The following is a 17,929-nucleotide window of genomic DNA, read 5'->3' as shown; positions in this document are numbered from 1 at the left end:
ACATGGAGGTGCTCGAGAGAGTCCAGAGAAGGGCAACGAAGCTGGTGAGGGGTCTGGAGAACAAGTCTTATGAAGAGCGGCTGAGGGAGCTGGGGTTGTTTAGCCTCAAGAAGAGGAGGCTCAGGGGAGACCTTATTGCTCTCTATAGGTACCTTAAAGGAGGCTGTAGCGAGGTGGGGGTTGGTCTGTTTTCCCACGTGCCTGGTGACAGGACGAGGGGGAATGGGCTAAAGTTGCACCAGGGGAGGTTTAGGTTGGATGTTAGGAAGAACTTCTTTACTGAAAGGGTTGTTAGGCATTGGAATGGACTGCCCAGGGAGGTGGTTGAGTCGCCATCCCTGGAGGTCTTTAAAAGACGTTTAGATGTAGCCCTTAGTGATATGGTTTAGTGGAGGACTTGTTAGTGTTAGGACAGAGGTTGGACTAGATGATCTTGGAGGTCTCTTCCAACCTAAACGATTCTGTGATTCTGTGATTCTGTGAAATTAAGACACTCCTTTTCCAGAGTCTGTGAAGAGGAAGACCATCACAGAGAAGCGAATGATCATTAAAGTATTTCAGGTGTGCATTCCACACAACTATATGAAGAAGTTAACTGACCCCATCTGGTCTTGGGAAGCAGCCTTATTGTTATCATAATTCAATAAAGAGATTTCCTCCTGTTACATAAACATGCTGAGAAGATATGTACGTTACTGAATTACAACTCCTGTTAAATCTCGACACTTACTGAAACAGCTTTCACTTCACTAACACTTACTAGCGTTACTGTACCCTACCTAAACCAGACTGCAGTCTCTTCAACAACCTTTAGCATGTAGTTTGTCTTTCCCACTAATTCTACAAAATAACTATACTCCCTATTCTACCCACTTTTGCAGTAGACGCCTCCCCCACTCACAAAATGGCACACTGTTGGTACAAATCACGTGAAAAAAAAAAAAAAAAAGAGTACACAGGACTCCGGAGTATTCTTTCTGAAGATGGCCTTTAAGAAGTGTATGTCATATTTCTTAGGGTTTAGAGGTAGAGGTAGTAAAACAATTTATACCACGACCCAGTGCAACTAACTCCTACAAAATGGGAAGCTCGAGGGAGGCCTTTGCAGAACTGTCACTGTTGAATGAAAGAGTAGCTGACATACAAGAGTAAGTAGTTTTCTGATTTTTTCAACCCACTTTAAACCAATCTTTTCCAAACACATGGTCCATAAAATCCCATAGGAACTTCTCTGTCATTTCCTGAAAAATAACTTACTTGGCTTTCCAAGCTAAAAAGCCTCTCCCTTGCCAGCGAAACACTGACTATGGAAATATAATTTGTAACCAAACCAAGAAGCCACAAGATCTGACCTGCTTTTAATATTTTTCTTTATTAGTCCTGCAGAGCACAACTGTTATGCAGATGACATCCTTTTAAAATCTAGTTGTCATTGTGGTCACCTATTTGACTAACATCCTTTGAATCAAAATTAAAGAAAAATGTCTTGATCTTTTACTGAAAAAGGAAAAAGTTCCTAACATATTCTAATGCTTACAGTTACACAGACAAAAATTAGCCTGCTCTGCTCCATTTGTTCATCTGGATCATCTCAATGTCTCTTATCAGAAGTATTCTACTAATAGAACAACCATGAGCCTTTTTATGGAAGAGAGATTAACTTTCTAGTAGAAGAAATACATTGGGATAAAATATTGGAATATCAAAAAAAAAAACCACCCTGATGACAAAAATATATATACATAAAACAGAAGAACTCAAAGATTAAATATAAGGACCCTTCTATTGTGTCACAAAATACTTTGCCATTTTATCTGTAGATTCTATAAAGAATCCTCATACTTTCCAAGGAAAAACAGAGCTGCTAGCTACAATGAAAATGTCCCTCTTTTGCAGCCAACTAGCTGCAAGAAACTCGATTTTCATAGAATCACAGAATGGTTTGGATTGGAAGGGACCTAGAATACCATCTTATTCCAACCCCCCTGCCATGGGCAGGGACACCTCCCACTAGATCAGGTTGCCCAAAGCCCCATCCAGCCTGGCCTTGAACACCTCCAGGGATGGGGCATCCACAGCTTCTCTGGGCAGCTTGTGCCAGTGCCTCACCACCCTGAGTGAAGAATTTCCTCCTAACATCTAATCTAAATCTCTTTCAGTTTAAAACCATTCCCCCTTGTTCTATCACCATCTGCCCATGCAAAAAGTTGCTCTCCATCTTTTTTTAAGTCCCCTTTAAGTACTGAAAGGCTGCCAGGAGGTGTCCCCGGAGCTTTCTCTTCTGAACAACCCCAGCTTCACCCCAGTCTTCATAGGAGAGGTGCTCCAGCCCTCTGATCATCTTCATGGCCCTCCTCTGGACCTGCTCTAACAGCTCCACATCCTTCTTCTGCTGAGGACCCCAGACCTGGATGCAGCAATCCAGGTGGGGCCTCATGAAGACAAAAGAGGGGGACAATCCCCTCCCTCGACCTGCTGGCCACCCCTCTGTTGGTGCAGCCCAGGACGCAGTTGGCCTTCTGGGCTGCAAGCACACACTGCTGGCTCATGTCGAGCTTTTTGTCCAGCAGAACCCCCAGGTCCTTCTCTGCAGGGCTGCTCTCAATGCGTTCTTCTTACAGACTCTATGCACAGAATCACAGTATGGTTGAGGTTGTCAGGGACCTCTGGAGATCATCCGGTACAACGCCCCTGCCAAGCAGGGTCACCCACAGCACGTTGCACAGGACCACATCCAGGCAGGTTTTGAATATCTCCCGAGGAGGAGACTGCATAGCCTCTCTGGGCAACATGTTCCAGAGCTCTGTCACCCTCACAGTAAAGAAGTGTTTCCTCATATTCAGCTGGAATTTCTGTGTTTCAGTTTACACCCTTTGTCTCTTGTCCTGTCACTGGGCACCACTGAAAACAGTCTGGTCCCATCCTCTTGGCATCCTCTCTTCAGATATTTATACAGATTGACAAGATCCTACCTCAGTCTTCTCTTCTCTGGAGAAACAGCTATGTCAAGCTTTTCATCCATCAGAATCCCAGGTCCTTCTCCACAGAGCTGCTCTCAGTGAGTTCTTCTCCCAGTTGTGCTCATGCCTGGGATTGCCCGGACCCGGGTGCAGCACCTTGCACTTGGACTTGTTGAACCTCATTAGATTCACATGGGCCCCCTTGTCCAGCTTGTCCAGGTCCCTTTGGATGGCATCCCTTCCTTCTGGTGTATTGGCTGCACCACTCAGCTTGGTGTCACCTGCAAACTTGCTGAGGGTTCACTCGAACTCACTGTCTATGTCACTGATAAAGATGTTAAACAGTAGTGGTTCCAGAGAGTACAGATCCCAGAGTACAGATCCCAGAGGGACACCACTTGTCACTGGCCTCCACACAGAGACATTGACCACAACTCTCTGGGTGCAGCTTTCAAGCCAATTCCTTATCCACTAAATGGTTCACCCTTCAGATCCATCTCTTTCGAATTTGGAGATCAGGACGTCATGTGGGACCATGTCAAAGGCCTTAGACAAGTCCACACAGATGACATCAGTTGGTCTTCCCTTGTTGCCTGTTGCAGTCACTCCATCATAGAAGGCCACCAGAATGGTCAGGCACAATTTGCCCTTGGTGAAGCCATGCTGGCTGTCTCAGATCACCTCCTTGTCCTGCATGTGCCTTGATATTGCTTCCAGAAGGATCTGTTCCATGATCTTGCCAGGCACAGAGGTGAGGCTCACCGGTCTGTAGTTCCCCAGGTCCTCCTTTCTACCCTTTTTAAAAATGGCAGTGGTGTGTCTCTTTTCCCAGTCACCGTGGACTCCACCTGAATGCCAGGACTTTTCAAATATGATGGAGTGGCTTGGTAACTACATCAGCCAGTTCCTTCAGGACCCTGGGATGCATGGCATCGGTCCCCATTTTGCAAGAATCCAGAAACGAGACTTTTTTTTTTTTCATGAAGCTAGAAACGAGACAAGACCCAGTATGCACAATCTATTAAAAATCAACTCCACATTCTTCATGGTAAGTAAACACCAGGGCAAAGAAATACTGTACACCCAGTCCTTGCTTCTTTTCTTATTCAGATCTCTGCAGTAATCCACCTCTGAATTCTCTACTCTTTATCTGACAACAGGAGTAGCTCATCCAAATATTTTTTTTTTCAAGAGCAGCAGCCAAAGTCATCAAAGGAGGTTGCTTTTCTACATTTATGTGCAGCTTAGCAAAGATCTTCCATATACTACATTTAAATATTGTGATTTGCCTGTCTTCAGCTGCAAAATGGAGGATTCCTGTGCTATTCTGTCTATAACAAAGAAGAGCAGACAGGATGTACTTCCTTTCAAGGAGCTAAGTCACCCAAACTTTAACTAAACTAGCATTGTTCTGCCTTGCAAAATAGAACCCTAACTATTTACACTACAATGTGCTATCTGTATTATTCTTACATACAACTGACAACTCTATTTCAAACATCAGCACTCACTTCTGGAGTCAATTTATCAAAGAACGCCACCCTGCTCATCAAGGGTTTCCTTTGCTAAGTTAAATCTTTTTTGAACAGCAATTCGAAGTGGGATGAAGATATAAGCTCAAAAAGTTGCAAGGCAGTTTCATTTCTTATAGTAGCCTGCTGCTACTGAGAGAATATGTGAAACCGGCTACCAGGAGGTGGTTATCAATGCATCCAACTACAGAAAACAAGATGGTTCCTCAAGTGTAAGGAAACTGGAGAGAATGGAAATGAAAACCTTGGCACAACTACTTAAGAAATGGCAAAAGCCATCACAAACAGTGCCAAACAAATAATAAAACTTGGGCCAAACTAAAATTCAAATTATTAAGCTTCTGAACTTACATACTGGGGCTAATAGCATTTATGTTGCAGTGAGCCTTGCGGTCACAATGAATGCAGATATTCCTGAGCCAGAATTAGCTCAGGTACTGCTGGCAACAGAACGGTAGCAGCAGTCAGGACTGCACAATCTGCAAAACTCCTGGCAAAGTCTGGACGAAATTCAGTGCCATGGGGGCCAGGCTAGCTCTGTCCCAGGTATGTCTGCAGGAGCTGCAGTTTGTGAGGTGTAGAAATCCCACAAAAGGGAGCAAAATGAGTGTCAAGTTCAGAGGGATGCAAGGACATCACTCTTGACTTGATACAGGCACAAATCTTGACTTGAGTACATTGCAAGAACACATGGAAGAAAAAAAAAACATTTTCTAATTTGCTTTCCTTGGAGTTACAGTATAAACACAGCAAGTAACTGAATCACAGACTCTTCAGACAGAACTGCATTGGCATTAGAGGAAGAGTTAAGGCAGTACAGAATTCGACTCAAACACTGATGTCTGAGAAAAGACAACATCTGAACCACTTACAGAGACCACATCCAGTGCAATTATGTCAATGTATTGTATAGATTCAAAGGCAGTGGAAATACTAATACAAACCAATATTCAGGACAATATATAAAATTAAAGTATCCTCTCAGCAATTTTGCAATACAAGATTGAATAACCTATCAGAGAACACTGGGTGTACAATTAAATATTTATAATTCCAAAGACAATGAAAATTGATTCAGTGAGGATTATGTTAATTTGTAACTAGCCTCTCAATCACTTGAAAGATAGTAAGGCAAACATTGAGTAATTACATGCCTGCACATGTATCAGCCGGATAAAGTATTATGTTTACAACAAATTTCAGAAAGATTTTAAGTAAGTTATAAATTGAGTCTGATACTGGAAACGTGCAAATACTGCACACTGCGAACAAAGTGACAGGCAACAGATGACTGAAAGTTGTGCTAAATGTTTCATTGCTGACTGTTGTTTGAACTGAAGATAATACAACATACCAGTCTCTTCAAATGCTACCTAGACGCATCAGTCATAAAGTATCATTCACAGGTCTAACAATCAGTAACTTTTTCTCAAAGGAAAAAAAAAACGATGACATAACCATGCATAGACTACAGAACTAACTTGGCTTGAATATTTCAGCAATAAAAGCTAGAAGATTCCTAAACACAGCACTATGAGAAAACGATGCCCACAAACTAATACAAGCTGAAATGTGAGTCACCTTTCAAGCACTGATTCTTGGGTGTGAAAGATATCTTTGTTTCACTCTTCTAGAAAAATCTGGATGTTCACCACCTGCGGATACCAAGTCACCTATTTAAATACAGCCCCTAAATCCTGTTGCACAAATTCAGAAGTACTGTCAAGAAAAAAATAAGGACAAATAACAATAAGAAGTCATTACACAGACTCAGTGGGGTACAGATGTCATTCATTCCCTCATTCTGAGGCTTCAGATATTCTTCTTGCCTTATTATGAACTCAATCACAAACTGGCCCCCTGTGTAAAACTCATTGAATCTTGGTATTTTCCTGGTTCTCACCTTTTGTAAAGAATAGACAAACTCTTGCAATTTCTATCCACATAAAACATTGCCATAAATAACTTCAAATGCTTTTTTTTGGTTCAAAGGTTGTGTTACTTTGAGTATCTGGTGCCTTCCTGCAGAAAGAATGTAAACTTTGCTTGGTTTACTTAAAGTTTTTAGTTGCGGTGAAAGTTGTTTTTTCTACACATTTACAGGAAGTTCCACTTCCCTATTTATGGGGCAGAGAAAATGCAACCTACCTTACTTTATATGAGGTGCCATTTTATCTCCCACTGCCTCAGGCAGCAACTGTTCATCATTCTGTACAGTCTCTTTGCCTGCTTACCTTTTCTTCTACTCAAGTTTTTCACAAATACGAAATATGGAGAGGTGAAGAAGGGACATTCACCTTGCATCAGCTGATTCCTCACCTTCCTGTTTCATACAGCAGTTCACATACAATAGTGCTATTTTTAATTAGCAGCTCCATAACATATCAAGAGGGCCTGAGATGGAATTTATTTAATAAAATATATTACAGGAGTTACTGGCAGTGCTATGAGTATTTAGAACAATCTAATACTTTCCATTACAAGACTGTTCTCAGTTACTTATACTTCTGCCAACTTTAATTTTTGGGCTTAGATTTTCCAAACCAGGTATGTGATTCAGACAGAAAATATTTTTAGAAAGTTTCAGCTAAGACAGTCCAGTTTCTCTAAGTCCTTTACTTAGAGAAAAACATATTTTTTCATTAAAAAAAAAAAGAAAGAAAGAAAGAAAGAAAACAACAAACCAAACCATTTTACAGTAAGTTCCCCAAGATGTGGACAAGAAGACCGGGAATACAGCTAGGAGGCAATTTTGGCCAACCTACACCTTTCTGAAAAAACTCTAGCTCCTAACAAAACACAGAGTATGTACATAATGCAGGTTTTCTAATGGAATCAGTACTGCCAGTGCTCTGTTTTTTTTTAGTACCTACACACTTACTGAAAGTATATGGCATCTCCACAACAAACCTATGGCAAATTTCAAGCCTACAGAAAAATTTTCTGTGGTTCATCCAAAAAGAGGAGCCATTATGGTACTAGGTAGCAGGAAAAAAAAGAGTGGAGGATATTTTTAATTTTTTAAAGAGACACTGGGCAGGAATTTACACTATGGCACATGGGAACAATACCTGAAAAGACTACAGTACATTACCGTTAAAATAAACAGACCAAAGAATAGCAGCAAAAAGGGCTTTTAATCTAAAGTATTAAAGTAACCTCGAAGGGAATGTGAGATTTTGTTGTGTATGAATCAGAAATATAAGTCACTGCATCTGCTTGCTGTGAAAACCTACTGGTAACATAACATATGGTTATCCCTCTCTGTCCCTCCTCTGCTGGTAGGACAGCTTGGATTAAAACCTCGGGCACCTGTTATTCAAGGGGTCTATGCTAGGGACCTGACAACTCCATGTCCACCAGCCATATATCTGGGGCTGTACCTATCCAAATGATATATTCCCTCCCCTTCAACAGCAGTGGCCTTCTCAGGGGTAAAAATGTAAAAAAAGGGGAAACCCTTCAGAAACGATGGTTGCAAATTTAAGTACTCAAACATCAGAGGTGTCTGTTAAGCTTTCCACACAACTGCAATCCATCTTCTCTGAACATACACATTTGAGTTTAGTTTCACACTACTTTTCTTCACTGCATGTCCACTTTGCTCACACACAGGACTGGAGGTGCTGTGGGAACAAGTGAGCAAAGCACAATGTCTTTCAGGCTTTTTCAAAAATAAGAACTAAAAAATATAAGAAAAGACATGAAAACTCTGTGTACGGATAGTATGACCTCAAGATTAACGTGAATGGTAACACCATGGACTGTTTGGGAATTTTGCTTCTGCAATGCTAAACAATTTAAGTTACGATTTTCCCTAGGAAAACCTACTTCAAGCATCCCACTTGGGCATGATTCAGAGGCCCACGGTTAAAAGCTCAAGCCCTCAGAGAACCAGTAGACCCAGAACAGAAAGAGACAATAAGCTTACGCAGATGCAGCCAGCAGAAACACACCACTGTGCACACCATTTCATTGGTCCCTATTTCAGGACATGAGAAACTGTAACTCTTCTAATTCCTCGCTTCTTATTTTGTCACTTCAACATTATTCTGGAAGGCTACTTAATAAGGATTGCATGTGAAATCTGGAAGAAAAAAAGAAAAGCAAAACCCCTTCCAAGTGCACACACAAGCCCAAATATCCCCTGAAGTCATCTCCTCCACACTCTGCCAGTGCTGGCATCTAGCTAATTTCACATTACAAGTCATGCTGCAGCAGGGACCACTGTTGTCCTACACATAGATTCGACAATTCTCAACTCTTCCTTCTAGGGTATATTACAAAGGAGGAGGAGGAAATAGAAGAGCTATTCCACAAAGTGTGGTATTGATTATTCTACCTGAGGAAGGAGACTCTTCAGTGAAAAATATCTCTTTGCTCCTCTACCTCATGAGAGAAAAAAGTCTCGAAAAGACATTAACGTCCAGAACCATGAACCAATGAAGTATTTTGCAGCAGCCAATGTTTTTGGGATATGTTGACACTGCATAACTGGCAAATCAACATTCTTGAAGTATACATAGGAAAAAAGTTATTTTTCTCAAAACTTCTGAATCACTGCAATTACTAACAAATACGCAATGAACCCAGTGGAAGATTTTTAAGAAGAACAAACTCCTCTAATTATTCTTTAAGCCCTGATAAAATAAAGAAAACCAATTCAACAAGACGTATAAGTAAAAAACCTGCTACAGTTTTAAAAGGGTGACACTTTCTTACTCCATATTACACGTTGGCTTTGCAAGATCTTGACCATTAACTTTACATATAATTGCAATGTCCTACTGAAGCTGAACGTAATATTTCTGACAGCAAAGATTAGCAGCACATCTCATGATCTTAAAGGAAGATAAGATGTATTACTGTAGTCTACAACGAGAAGATAATAGCTATAAAATTATTCCACGAAAACACACACAAAACAAAAACACACCCTAGGTCTAGAATGCTTTTGGAGGGTTATTACTTTGTGTAACTATTACCCAGTATGCTGGGTTTTGAAAATGTCTTTCCAAAAGACAAGTCAACCTATCACACTGCAAAATAAATAGCTTGTAAAATTCTACCAATCTGAAATAGAAATAAGGATTGTAAAGTGTATAATCTTATTTTTAGATCTTTCTTTGCACTGACAACATTTTATATCAAATCTAATTCTATATATGTTTTTTCTTTTTTACTAAAGAAGCAATTGACAATTACTGCATACAAAACTCACTCAATTTTTCTAGGGGAAAAAAAAAAAAAGCTATCACCAGATCTAGTGCCAAATCTGGCCAATTTAATAGTTTCATCAGGAAGCCTCTATTAGATAACCACTGGAGCAGACGCCTGTAGAGGTTGTGGAGAAAGTAAAAAAAACAACAGGACAAGACCCTGAGCAATTTGATCTATGTTGGCTCTGCTTTGAGCAGGGGCGATGGGCATACCTGGACCTCTTTGGGCCCCCGTCCACACAAATGACTATGCTTGTATGAAAGCTCCTTCCAAATAAAGAGGCAAAGTGAAAGGATTAAAAACTGTTGCTTTTTTGTGTTTATGTGTTGGTTTGTTTCATTTTTTATTTAAAGACTGAGAGAGGATCCACTTATACATTCAAGACCTTTTTTTACCTTTATCACAAATCTGTAGTTTTGTGTTATTGAGAAGGTCTTTACACTTCAGCTATACAATTAATATGAAAAAATAAATGTATTGTTATCTATTAATCAATACCCTGAATCTGTTGTATCTGTGAAGATCCTGTTGCAATATCTTGAAGAAGGTAGGATGGGTGGCTGTCCTGCTTTTGGTTGAGATGTGATGAAAACAGTGGTGACAGCACACAGATGTGTCAGTTGTTGCAGAGCAGTGCTCACACAGCGCCAAGGACGTTTCAGCTTCTGGTGCTGCCCTGCCAGCAGGAGGCTGGGGGCACACCAGGAGCTGGGAGGGGACACAGTCAGGACAGCTGGCCGAAACGGACCAAGGGGGTATTCCATATATCGTCACACTCAGCAATACAGTCTGGGGTAAAGAAGGAAGAAAGGGGGAACGTTCAGAGTGATGGCGTTTGTCTGCCCGAGGAACCATTGTGCATGCTCGGCCCTGCTTTTCCTGGAGTGGCCCTGCTTTCCTGGGAGTGCCTGCCGATGGGAAGCAGCGAATGGATTCCTTGCTTTGCTTCACTTGTGCATGCAGCTGTTGCTTTACCCAGTGAACCGTCTTTATCCCAACCATGGAATTCTTGCACTTTCACATTTCTGATCCTCTCCCCCATCCCACTTGGGAGGGTGAGTGAGCAGCTGGGTGGTGCTGAGCTGTTTGCTGGTGTTAAACCATGGAGATAACAGATATTCCCATTAGTTTCAACATCATTTTTCTTTCTAAGAACCTTTCATCTTTGCCACTAGGTACAGAAAAAGAAGACACATCCAGAAGTCACTGTTCATAGAGTAGTTTATTCACATTCTACAAAATCCTTTCTTAATTACAAATAACACTGGTTTGCTCAAATGGCAATTCAAAACAATCACAAGGAAATTGCAGACGCCTCACTTTTGTGGTTCTTCCCATCTCTTCTGTAACTGGCACTGCTTTCTTACACGTTCATTATTTCCATTCTGGATGAGGATAACATTAACATACCATTTTTAAGGGTTTTATAAACAAGGGAGAAATTTCTCAAATTGGTGGTTATCTAACAATACTTTCTTTGTTGTTCACAGAATCACAGAAGTTGGAAGGGACCCACAAGGATCACCAAGTCCAACTCCTGGCTCCACCCAGCACCACCCAAAAATCAGACCCTGTGTCTGAGAGCACTATCCAAACACTTCTTGAACTCCGGCAGCCTGGTGCCCCAACCACTGCCCTGGGGAGCCTGTCCCAGTGCCTGACCACCCTGGGTGAAGAACCTTTTCCTAACACTGCCGTGAGGCCTCCCCTTAGTCTGTTCTGCTCTAGGTTTAACAAACCAAGGGACCTCAGGCACTCCTCATATGTCTTGCCCTCTGGACTCTTCTCCAACTTCATAGCCCTCCTTTGGACACTCTCTAACAGTTTTATGTGGTGCCCAAAACTGCACCCACTGCTCGAGGTGAGGCTGCAGCAGCGCAGAGCAAAGCAGGACAGCCCCTTCCCCCAACCCGCTGGCAGTGCTGGGCCTGATGTACCCCAGGGTACAGCGGCCTCCTGGCTGCCAGGGCACACTGCAGGCTCATGGTCAACTTGCTGTCAACCAGAACCCCAGATTCCTTTCCTTGGGGCTGCTCTCCAGCCTCTCATCCCCAAGTCTGTACGTACAGACAGGGTTGGCTGGCCCAAGAATCTGGTCCTTGTTCTTGTTACACTTCATATTATTGGTTATTGCTCAGCTTTCTAATTTGTCAAGATTTCTCTGCAAGGCCTTCCTGCCCTCAATAGAGTCAACAGATCCTCCTGATTTAGTGTCATCTGCAAACTCACCTAGTGTGCATTTGAGTCCTGCATCCAAGTAATTTATGAGAATATGGAAGAGAGCTAGCCCTAAAATGGAGGTTCCTGGGAAACCCCACTAGTGACTGGCCACCAGCCTAATGTAACCCCATTTACTAGAACCTGCCAGCCAACTGTTCATCCATTACATTGTTATCATTGAACGGTATAGCACATTGCCAATTATTGCTAGTTATCTTTTGAACCTTTGTTAAGGTATTCTCAGTGTTATAGAAGCTACTGGGCTAAGAAGCTTCTTGGATTACCAATATGTATTAATCAGCTGACGACACCAAGCTGAGTGGTGAGGTGAACACATCAAAAGGGAGATGCCATCTTACATCTCGACCCAGATGAGCTCGAAGAGTGGTGCCCTGGTTTCAGCTGGGATAGAGTTAATTTTTGTCATAGTAGCTGGTATTGTGCTGCAATCTGGATTTAGGATGAGAATAATGCTGATAACACACTGATGTTACAGTTGTTGCAGAGCAGTGCTTGCACTAAGCTGAGGACCTTTCAGCTTCTGGTGCTGCACTGCCAGCGAGGAGGCTGGGGGTGTAAAAAAGTAACTGATCGTGAATGTTTGGTAACTTCGACATGGAAAAAAAGGGGAGAGATAAAATGCTTTCATGCAAATTTGATTTCCCTATAATAATCTAGAGCTATTCTGCTAGAAGGAATTATCTCTGCAAGCTGTCAGCTGCAGTAGGCAGTAGATGTCCCGTGCTATGTGGTGTCATGCTGAATAATGAAACTGGGAGAGCTGGCTGGGTAGGGAGGACCACTGCTCGGCCTGTGGCTGCCTACTGGTCAGCAGGTGGTCAGCAATTGCAGCATTGTACATAACTTGCTTTATATTTTCTTTTATCATTATTATTCTCCCTTCCTTTTCTGTCTTATTAAACTGTCTTTATCTCAACCCACAAGTTTTTACCCTTTTTGTCACCAATTCTCTCCCCCATCCCACCATGGGTGCAGGAGAGTGAGTGAATGAACGGCTGTGTGGTGCTTAGCTGCCTTCTGGGTTAAACCACAAGTGGGCAACCGAGAACTGCCTGAAGCTGAACAAAGACAACTGCAAGGTCCTCCTTCACCTGGGATGACACAACCAAAGGTCCCAGTACAGGCTAGAAGCTGTGTGGTCTTGATGAAAGGGACCTGGGGATCCTGGTGGGCAGCAAGATGAACGCAAGTCAGCATTGCACTACTGCAGCAACAAAGGCAAATTGGATGCTGGGCTGCACCTGCAGAGGTGTTACAGGGAGGGATAGATACGTGATCATCCCACACTACTCAGTGCTTGCCAGGCAGCACCTGGACTACTCCGTCCAGCTCTGGTCCCCACATTTCAAAACAGACAGACAGACTGGAGGGGGTCGAAGGGAGGGACACAAGGATGATCAAAGTACCACAGAACCTGCTCTGTGAAAAAAGACTGAAGGAGTTAGGTCTTTTCACCCTGGAGAAGAGAAGGTCCGGGGGAAGCTCATCACTTTATTCCAGTACTTAAAGGTTGGCCACAAAGAGGACAGAGGCTTTCTCTTCACAAGGATTTATGCTGAGAAGACAAGGGAAACCGAGTATGAGCTGCACCAGAAGTGGTTTTGTCTTGATATAAGAAAGAAATTATTTACAGTGAGAACAATCCATCACTGGAACAAAGTCCTCAGGGATGTTGTGGAGTCATCACTGGCAATTTTCAAGATGTGACCAGACAGGGTGTTAGATAATCTCATCCAGGCCCCCTTTTCCCCCAAAAGATTGGACCTGATGATCTTTCAAGTTCTCTTCCAACCTGAGCTGTTCTAGTTCTATGACTATACAATGACAGTTTTTATTCAAGTTCTATATTATGTGATTGGGATTTAAGGCAAAGTTAATTGTATACCATGTAAATGTCCTGTTGGGCAAAAATAAGGGTCTCCAGAAACACTGAAGATGTAAAAATAACCTTTGCTAGGCAGGGTCTATTAAGAGGATAACTGAAGTAATGCATGGTCAAAACACCACAGAAGATGCAAAGACACCTCAATGACCTTTATCAACATAACAGCTCAGATACCTCCACGGAAAATTAAAGCTTTTGGTGACAGAGCAGAAAAGAAACCTCTCTTAAAATACAAATCTTGTAAACACAAGCTTTTAAATCCAACTAACAATACTACAGGATGATTTATTTACAGTGCAAGATCTGTACACATTGTAAAGAGTGTTCCCCCAGTTCTTAAATTTCGAAGTAGCACTATAACCACAAGCATCCAGTTATTACTGAAAACACTGCACTTAATAAAAAAGTAAATAAATTGCTTGCTTGTAACAATAAGAGGCATCTAAAATATTAAACTTATCAGGAATAGAGCCTGAAAACAGTTTCAATGTTTTTGCTTCTTCTTAACATAGGAATTCAAATGCCTTAAATTTTTGGTGAGAATTCTCAGTAATGACCAAATACCTTTTCTCTTCTACCCCCTTCATACAGACTGGCTCATAGTGCTGTCATAACAACCTCTACAAACATTCTTCTGCAGATTGTGGTCCAGTCTAAAACAAGAACTTCAAACATGTTTCCTCTGCCCCCTACTTCATGTTTCAAGGTATTTTAATCAGTGCAAAGTTGTACTTTCTTGACTTTTTGTTAGAGCTAAGAAAAAAGAACTTTGACTAAAAAAACCTCAAGTGACTTGCTTCCAAATCAGATTTGTACTGTCCGCTCTCAAGACACCTATTTACATGAAATCTCTTATAGTTTCTCTGGCTGTATAAAATGCAGATGCCACTGCACATCAGGCCTGTGTTTGCCTCTTTGCACAGACAGTCCAAAACAGTTTTCCTGATCTGTTTCAACTTGAAATGTTGTCAATATATGGATTGTCTTGCTTTCTAATTCAGTGAAAAATCTAGTTTTCCATTAGTCTCTGCCTTTCTAATTTTCGATACAGCTTTGCTAAATGTAATTATTAAAGGCAGATTCAAGAAAGCAATTACTGAGCTACTGGTTTGTATCTCTGAAGTCTTAATAAGGAACAAGAAGTTGAAGTGAAAGAAACACTGCAAAATCTGTAAATAAAAAAATATATCTGACCATATGTTCATTTTGATACATACAATACATAGAGAAAAAACAGAAGGATATGGAAAATTGATATAATCAGAACATACTTGGGGCAACTACACAATTGCCTGTTATCCCAAATCTTTGTATCACTGCAGTATATTTAGGACTGCAAGAGTATTTCAGAACTGTTGCAGAAAAAGGTCTAGAAAAAAATTTAAAAGCATAATAAATTGAGAGTGAGATTGTGAATGATGGGAAAGTGGAATTTTACAATATTCCTTTGGGGATTTTCAAGGTATTCTGGAGATTACAATATTTAGAGGGGTTACACTGGATTATGATATCTGTAATCTTACTTGCCAGTACTAGTTGCCAAATATTCCAAATAAAATAAAGGTGATTTTGTAAAATAAATTGGAAAAAAATAATACACAGTAGACTCATTTAAAATCTACTAAAAAGTTGCTAAAATATATATTTAAAGTCACTAAAAAGTATCTTAAAACACTAAGTTGCATCACAGACCTCATGCTAGCTTCTAGAGATCGTCAACTGCCATTCTCAAGATGAGTCCAGACACACAAGACTGAAGCTAAAATAATTTCCTTCTACGTAATGATTTCCTTCCCCCACCCAAGTCAATCTTCTCCCTTTCTTCCCCACAAAAAAGTGGCCGCTATGAGATCAGACAAAAAAGTCTCGTTTAGTAGCTATACCTTGACACTACTATGTTTTTGTAGCAATATTCTATGCACCCTAGCATTGTTTACATCATTTTGGTCATTTTATGTGCTGGAAACAGTAATGTTTCTCATTTGCAAAGCAACAATACTGCCCCTGAGTGAGTTGATGAGCCAGATAAAGAAGTCAACCTGAAATAATTGTCTGATTTAAAATAAACAGCCTACACAGAAAACTTGTAGCAGCCTCCCTTCCATCTCAAGACTCATAGGTTTGTCATATTCAGCAAATGAATTTAGCCATGCTGGCAGAGTAGCAATTAGTGATTTAGCAACACCTACTTTACTTTCCATTGCACTTGTTGCAAACATAATCTATAATTGCAGATGAGCACATAGCCATTCCTTGCATATAACAAAAAGGTAAGTCACACCAAATAATTAACAATATAAAGGACAGGCAGAGGTAAGACCTGACATCTGAGAAAATAGGGATGCAGTTAATTTACAGTGTTTTTCCTTGACTATTTTAAATTCTAGATTCATGCCTCTCTCAGAAGACCTGCTGTAGGTTTCCCAGCTGAGGATAGCTACTGTTGGGAAGTCCTGTAAGAAACCCCGTGGAGATGTGGAGCTGATACATGTCCTGGAAGCCTAAACCAAGGACTACAGAAGTCAATGGGAATTCTGACTCACGTCAGCCAAGACATGGTACACGCAGGGCAGTACAGTAAGTGACTGGTGAAGACCAAATCTCCAGTGTAAAAGAACCGGCCACATGACAAACACTCAAAGCCTGCTGCAGATCTGAATTCTCAAGCTTTTCTTCACACAACTCATGCTCCAGTGTCATGGGTAAGAACATTGAAAAAATTACAATACCATGCAGGCAGTGAAGCCTAAACTAGATAGGACAGGCAGTTCATTATAGACACATGTACACGTGCATGCTATGACACAAAGAAAACACCCTTGTATTCTAAGCAGCTTTGCCAGTGGCCAGGAGAGGAAGAGTGGAAGGATATATCAGTAAGATTAGTATTACAAATACCTTAGAAATACTACATCAAAGTTTTTGTTTGCTTGTTTGTTTTTTTTAAGCAGATCTCATTTTACTAATGTATTTGCTTTCCCTTTAAAATCACAACTTCCATGTTTTCCTTTTTATGCAGAAGCAAAAATGGTAAATATAAGACATCTATGCTACTTAAGAATAATCAAATCAATGCTTAAGACAAAAAGTCAAATACTATGCTCTTACTTAAATTTCTATCTAGCTCCAACCATAAAACTTCCCCTCCTTCCAGAAAACTGGGGTCTGGAATTTGTGTCGTAAATTTCTTGTGTTAAAATTGGAACAACCCATGAACCCACTATTCATGAATTATATATGTAATACAGAGTAGTACTAAGCTCATTTCTCTTTTTATTAACACCTACAACAGCTGATCTCCTGTTGGAATCATGAAGTATGACCAAAAATTTCAAATAAGAATTGCACAGTTCACCTACAATTCAATACAGTGATACATATCTATTTTCATTACTACTCTACTATCAGTTTTGAAAACTACTTTAAAAACATTTCAAAATTAAAACAAAAACAAAACACCAACAACAACAAATAAAAAACAACCAAAAAAAAACCCAACACAACACAAAAACACACTCAGGTTTTTGATCCTGTAGTTCAGTAACAAAAACCCGAATTCTCTGATGGAAGTGAATTCTTTGATGAAAGAGTATGTCACCATGACTAGAGATTTTCTTCACACCATACTATCCAGGAGAAAAAAATCAGTACTTATTAAACTTTCCTTTATTTTATCAGCAGTTAGGACCCACGACTTAGTGTCAAAAGACAAGAATAAAATAGAAGTAACTTGTAAGTGGACCATTTAAACATTGTGTCCTGTGATACAAAAAGCCCTTTTTTTTCATCTTCAGTCTTTTTGAATGATTGACTCATGTAAAAGCCACAAGCATTTTGTTGCATGCTTATGGAAAATGAAAAATCTTGTCTACAGCAATACCATATCATTTATACACAGCAGACATCAGCTGTCATTTCTGTCTATCCCAGCAGTACACCACCTCCCGCACTTCTCTCTTTAGTCTAGGTGAGCTGTCAAGTTTCTAGTTTCTGACGTGTATTTACATCATTCAATGACATCTGACAGTAGTGAAAGGCCACAGAAAACTGCTTATTGATCAGAGCAAAACTAGTTGACGGAACAGATGAGG

The 17,929-nt window shown here is 40.7% G+C and overlaps 1 protein-coding gene across 2 annotated transcripts in view; it reads right to left on the bottom strand.

The window, feature by feature from the left end:
* SNX24 (sorting nexin 24) overlaps positions 1 to 17,929 on the bottom strand; it is a 106,143-nt gene that overhangs the window by 54,942 nt on the left and 33,272 nt on the right. Inside the window, exon 2 of one of the 2 annotated variants that reach the window (XM_066989107.1) lies at positions 56 to 11,097. The exons of the other annotated variant lie outside the window; for it this stretch is intronic. Coding sequence (XP_066845208.1) covers positions 11,087 to 11,097 — 11 coding nt within the window. The 3' untranslated portion in view covers positions 56 to 11,086. Of the gene's footprint in view, positions 1 to 55; positions 11,098 to 17,929 lie in introns of those variants that run through there. 2 annotated transcript variants of the gene reach the window in all.

The sequence above is a fragment of the Anser cygnoides genome, chromosome Z, assembly GCF_040182565.1.
Source record: "Anser cygnoides isolate HZ-2024a breed goose chromosome Z, Taihu_goose_T2T_genome, whole genome shotgun sequence".
Taxonomy (NCBI): domain Eukaryota; kingdom Metazoa; phylum Chordata; class Aves; order Anseriformes; family Anatidae; genus Anser; species Anser cygnoides.
The sequence above is the reverse complement of the archived record's forward strand: the minus strand, read 5'-3'. Positions and strand labels throughout refer to the sequence as shown.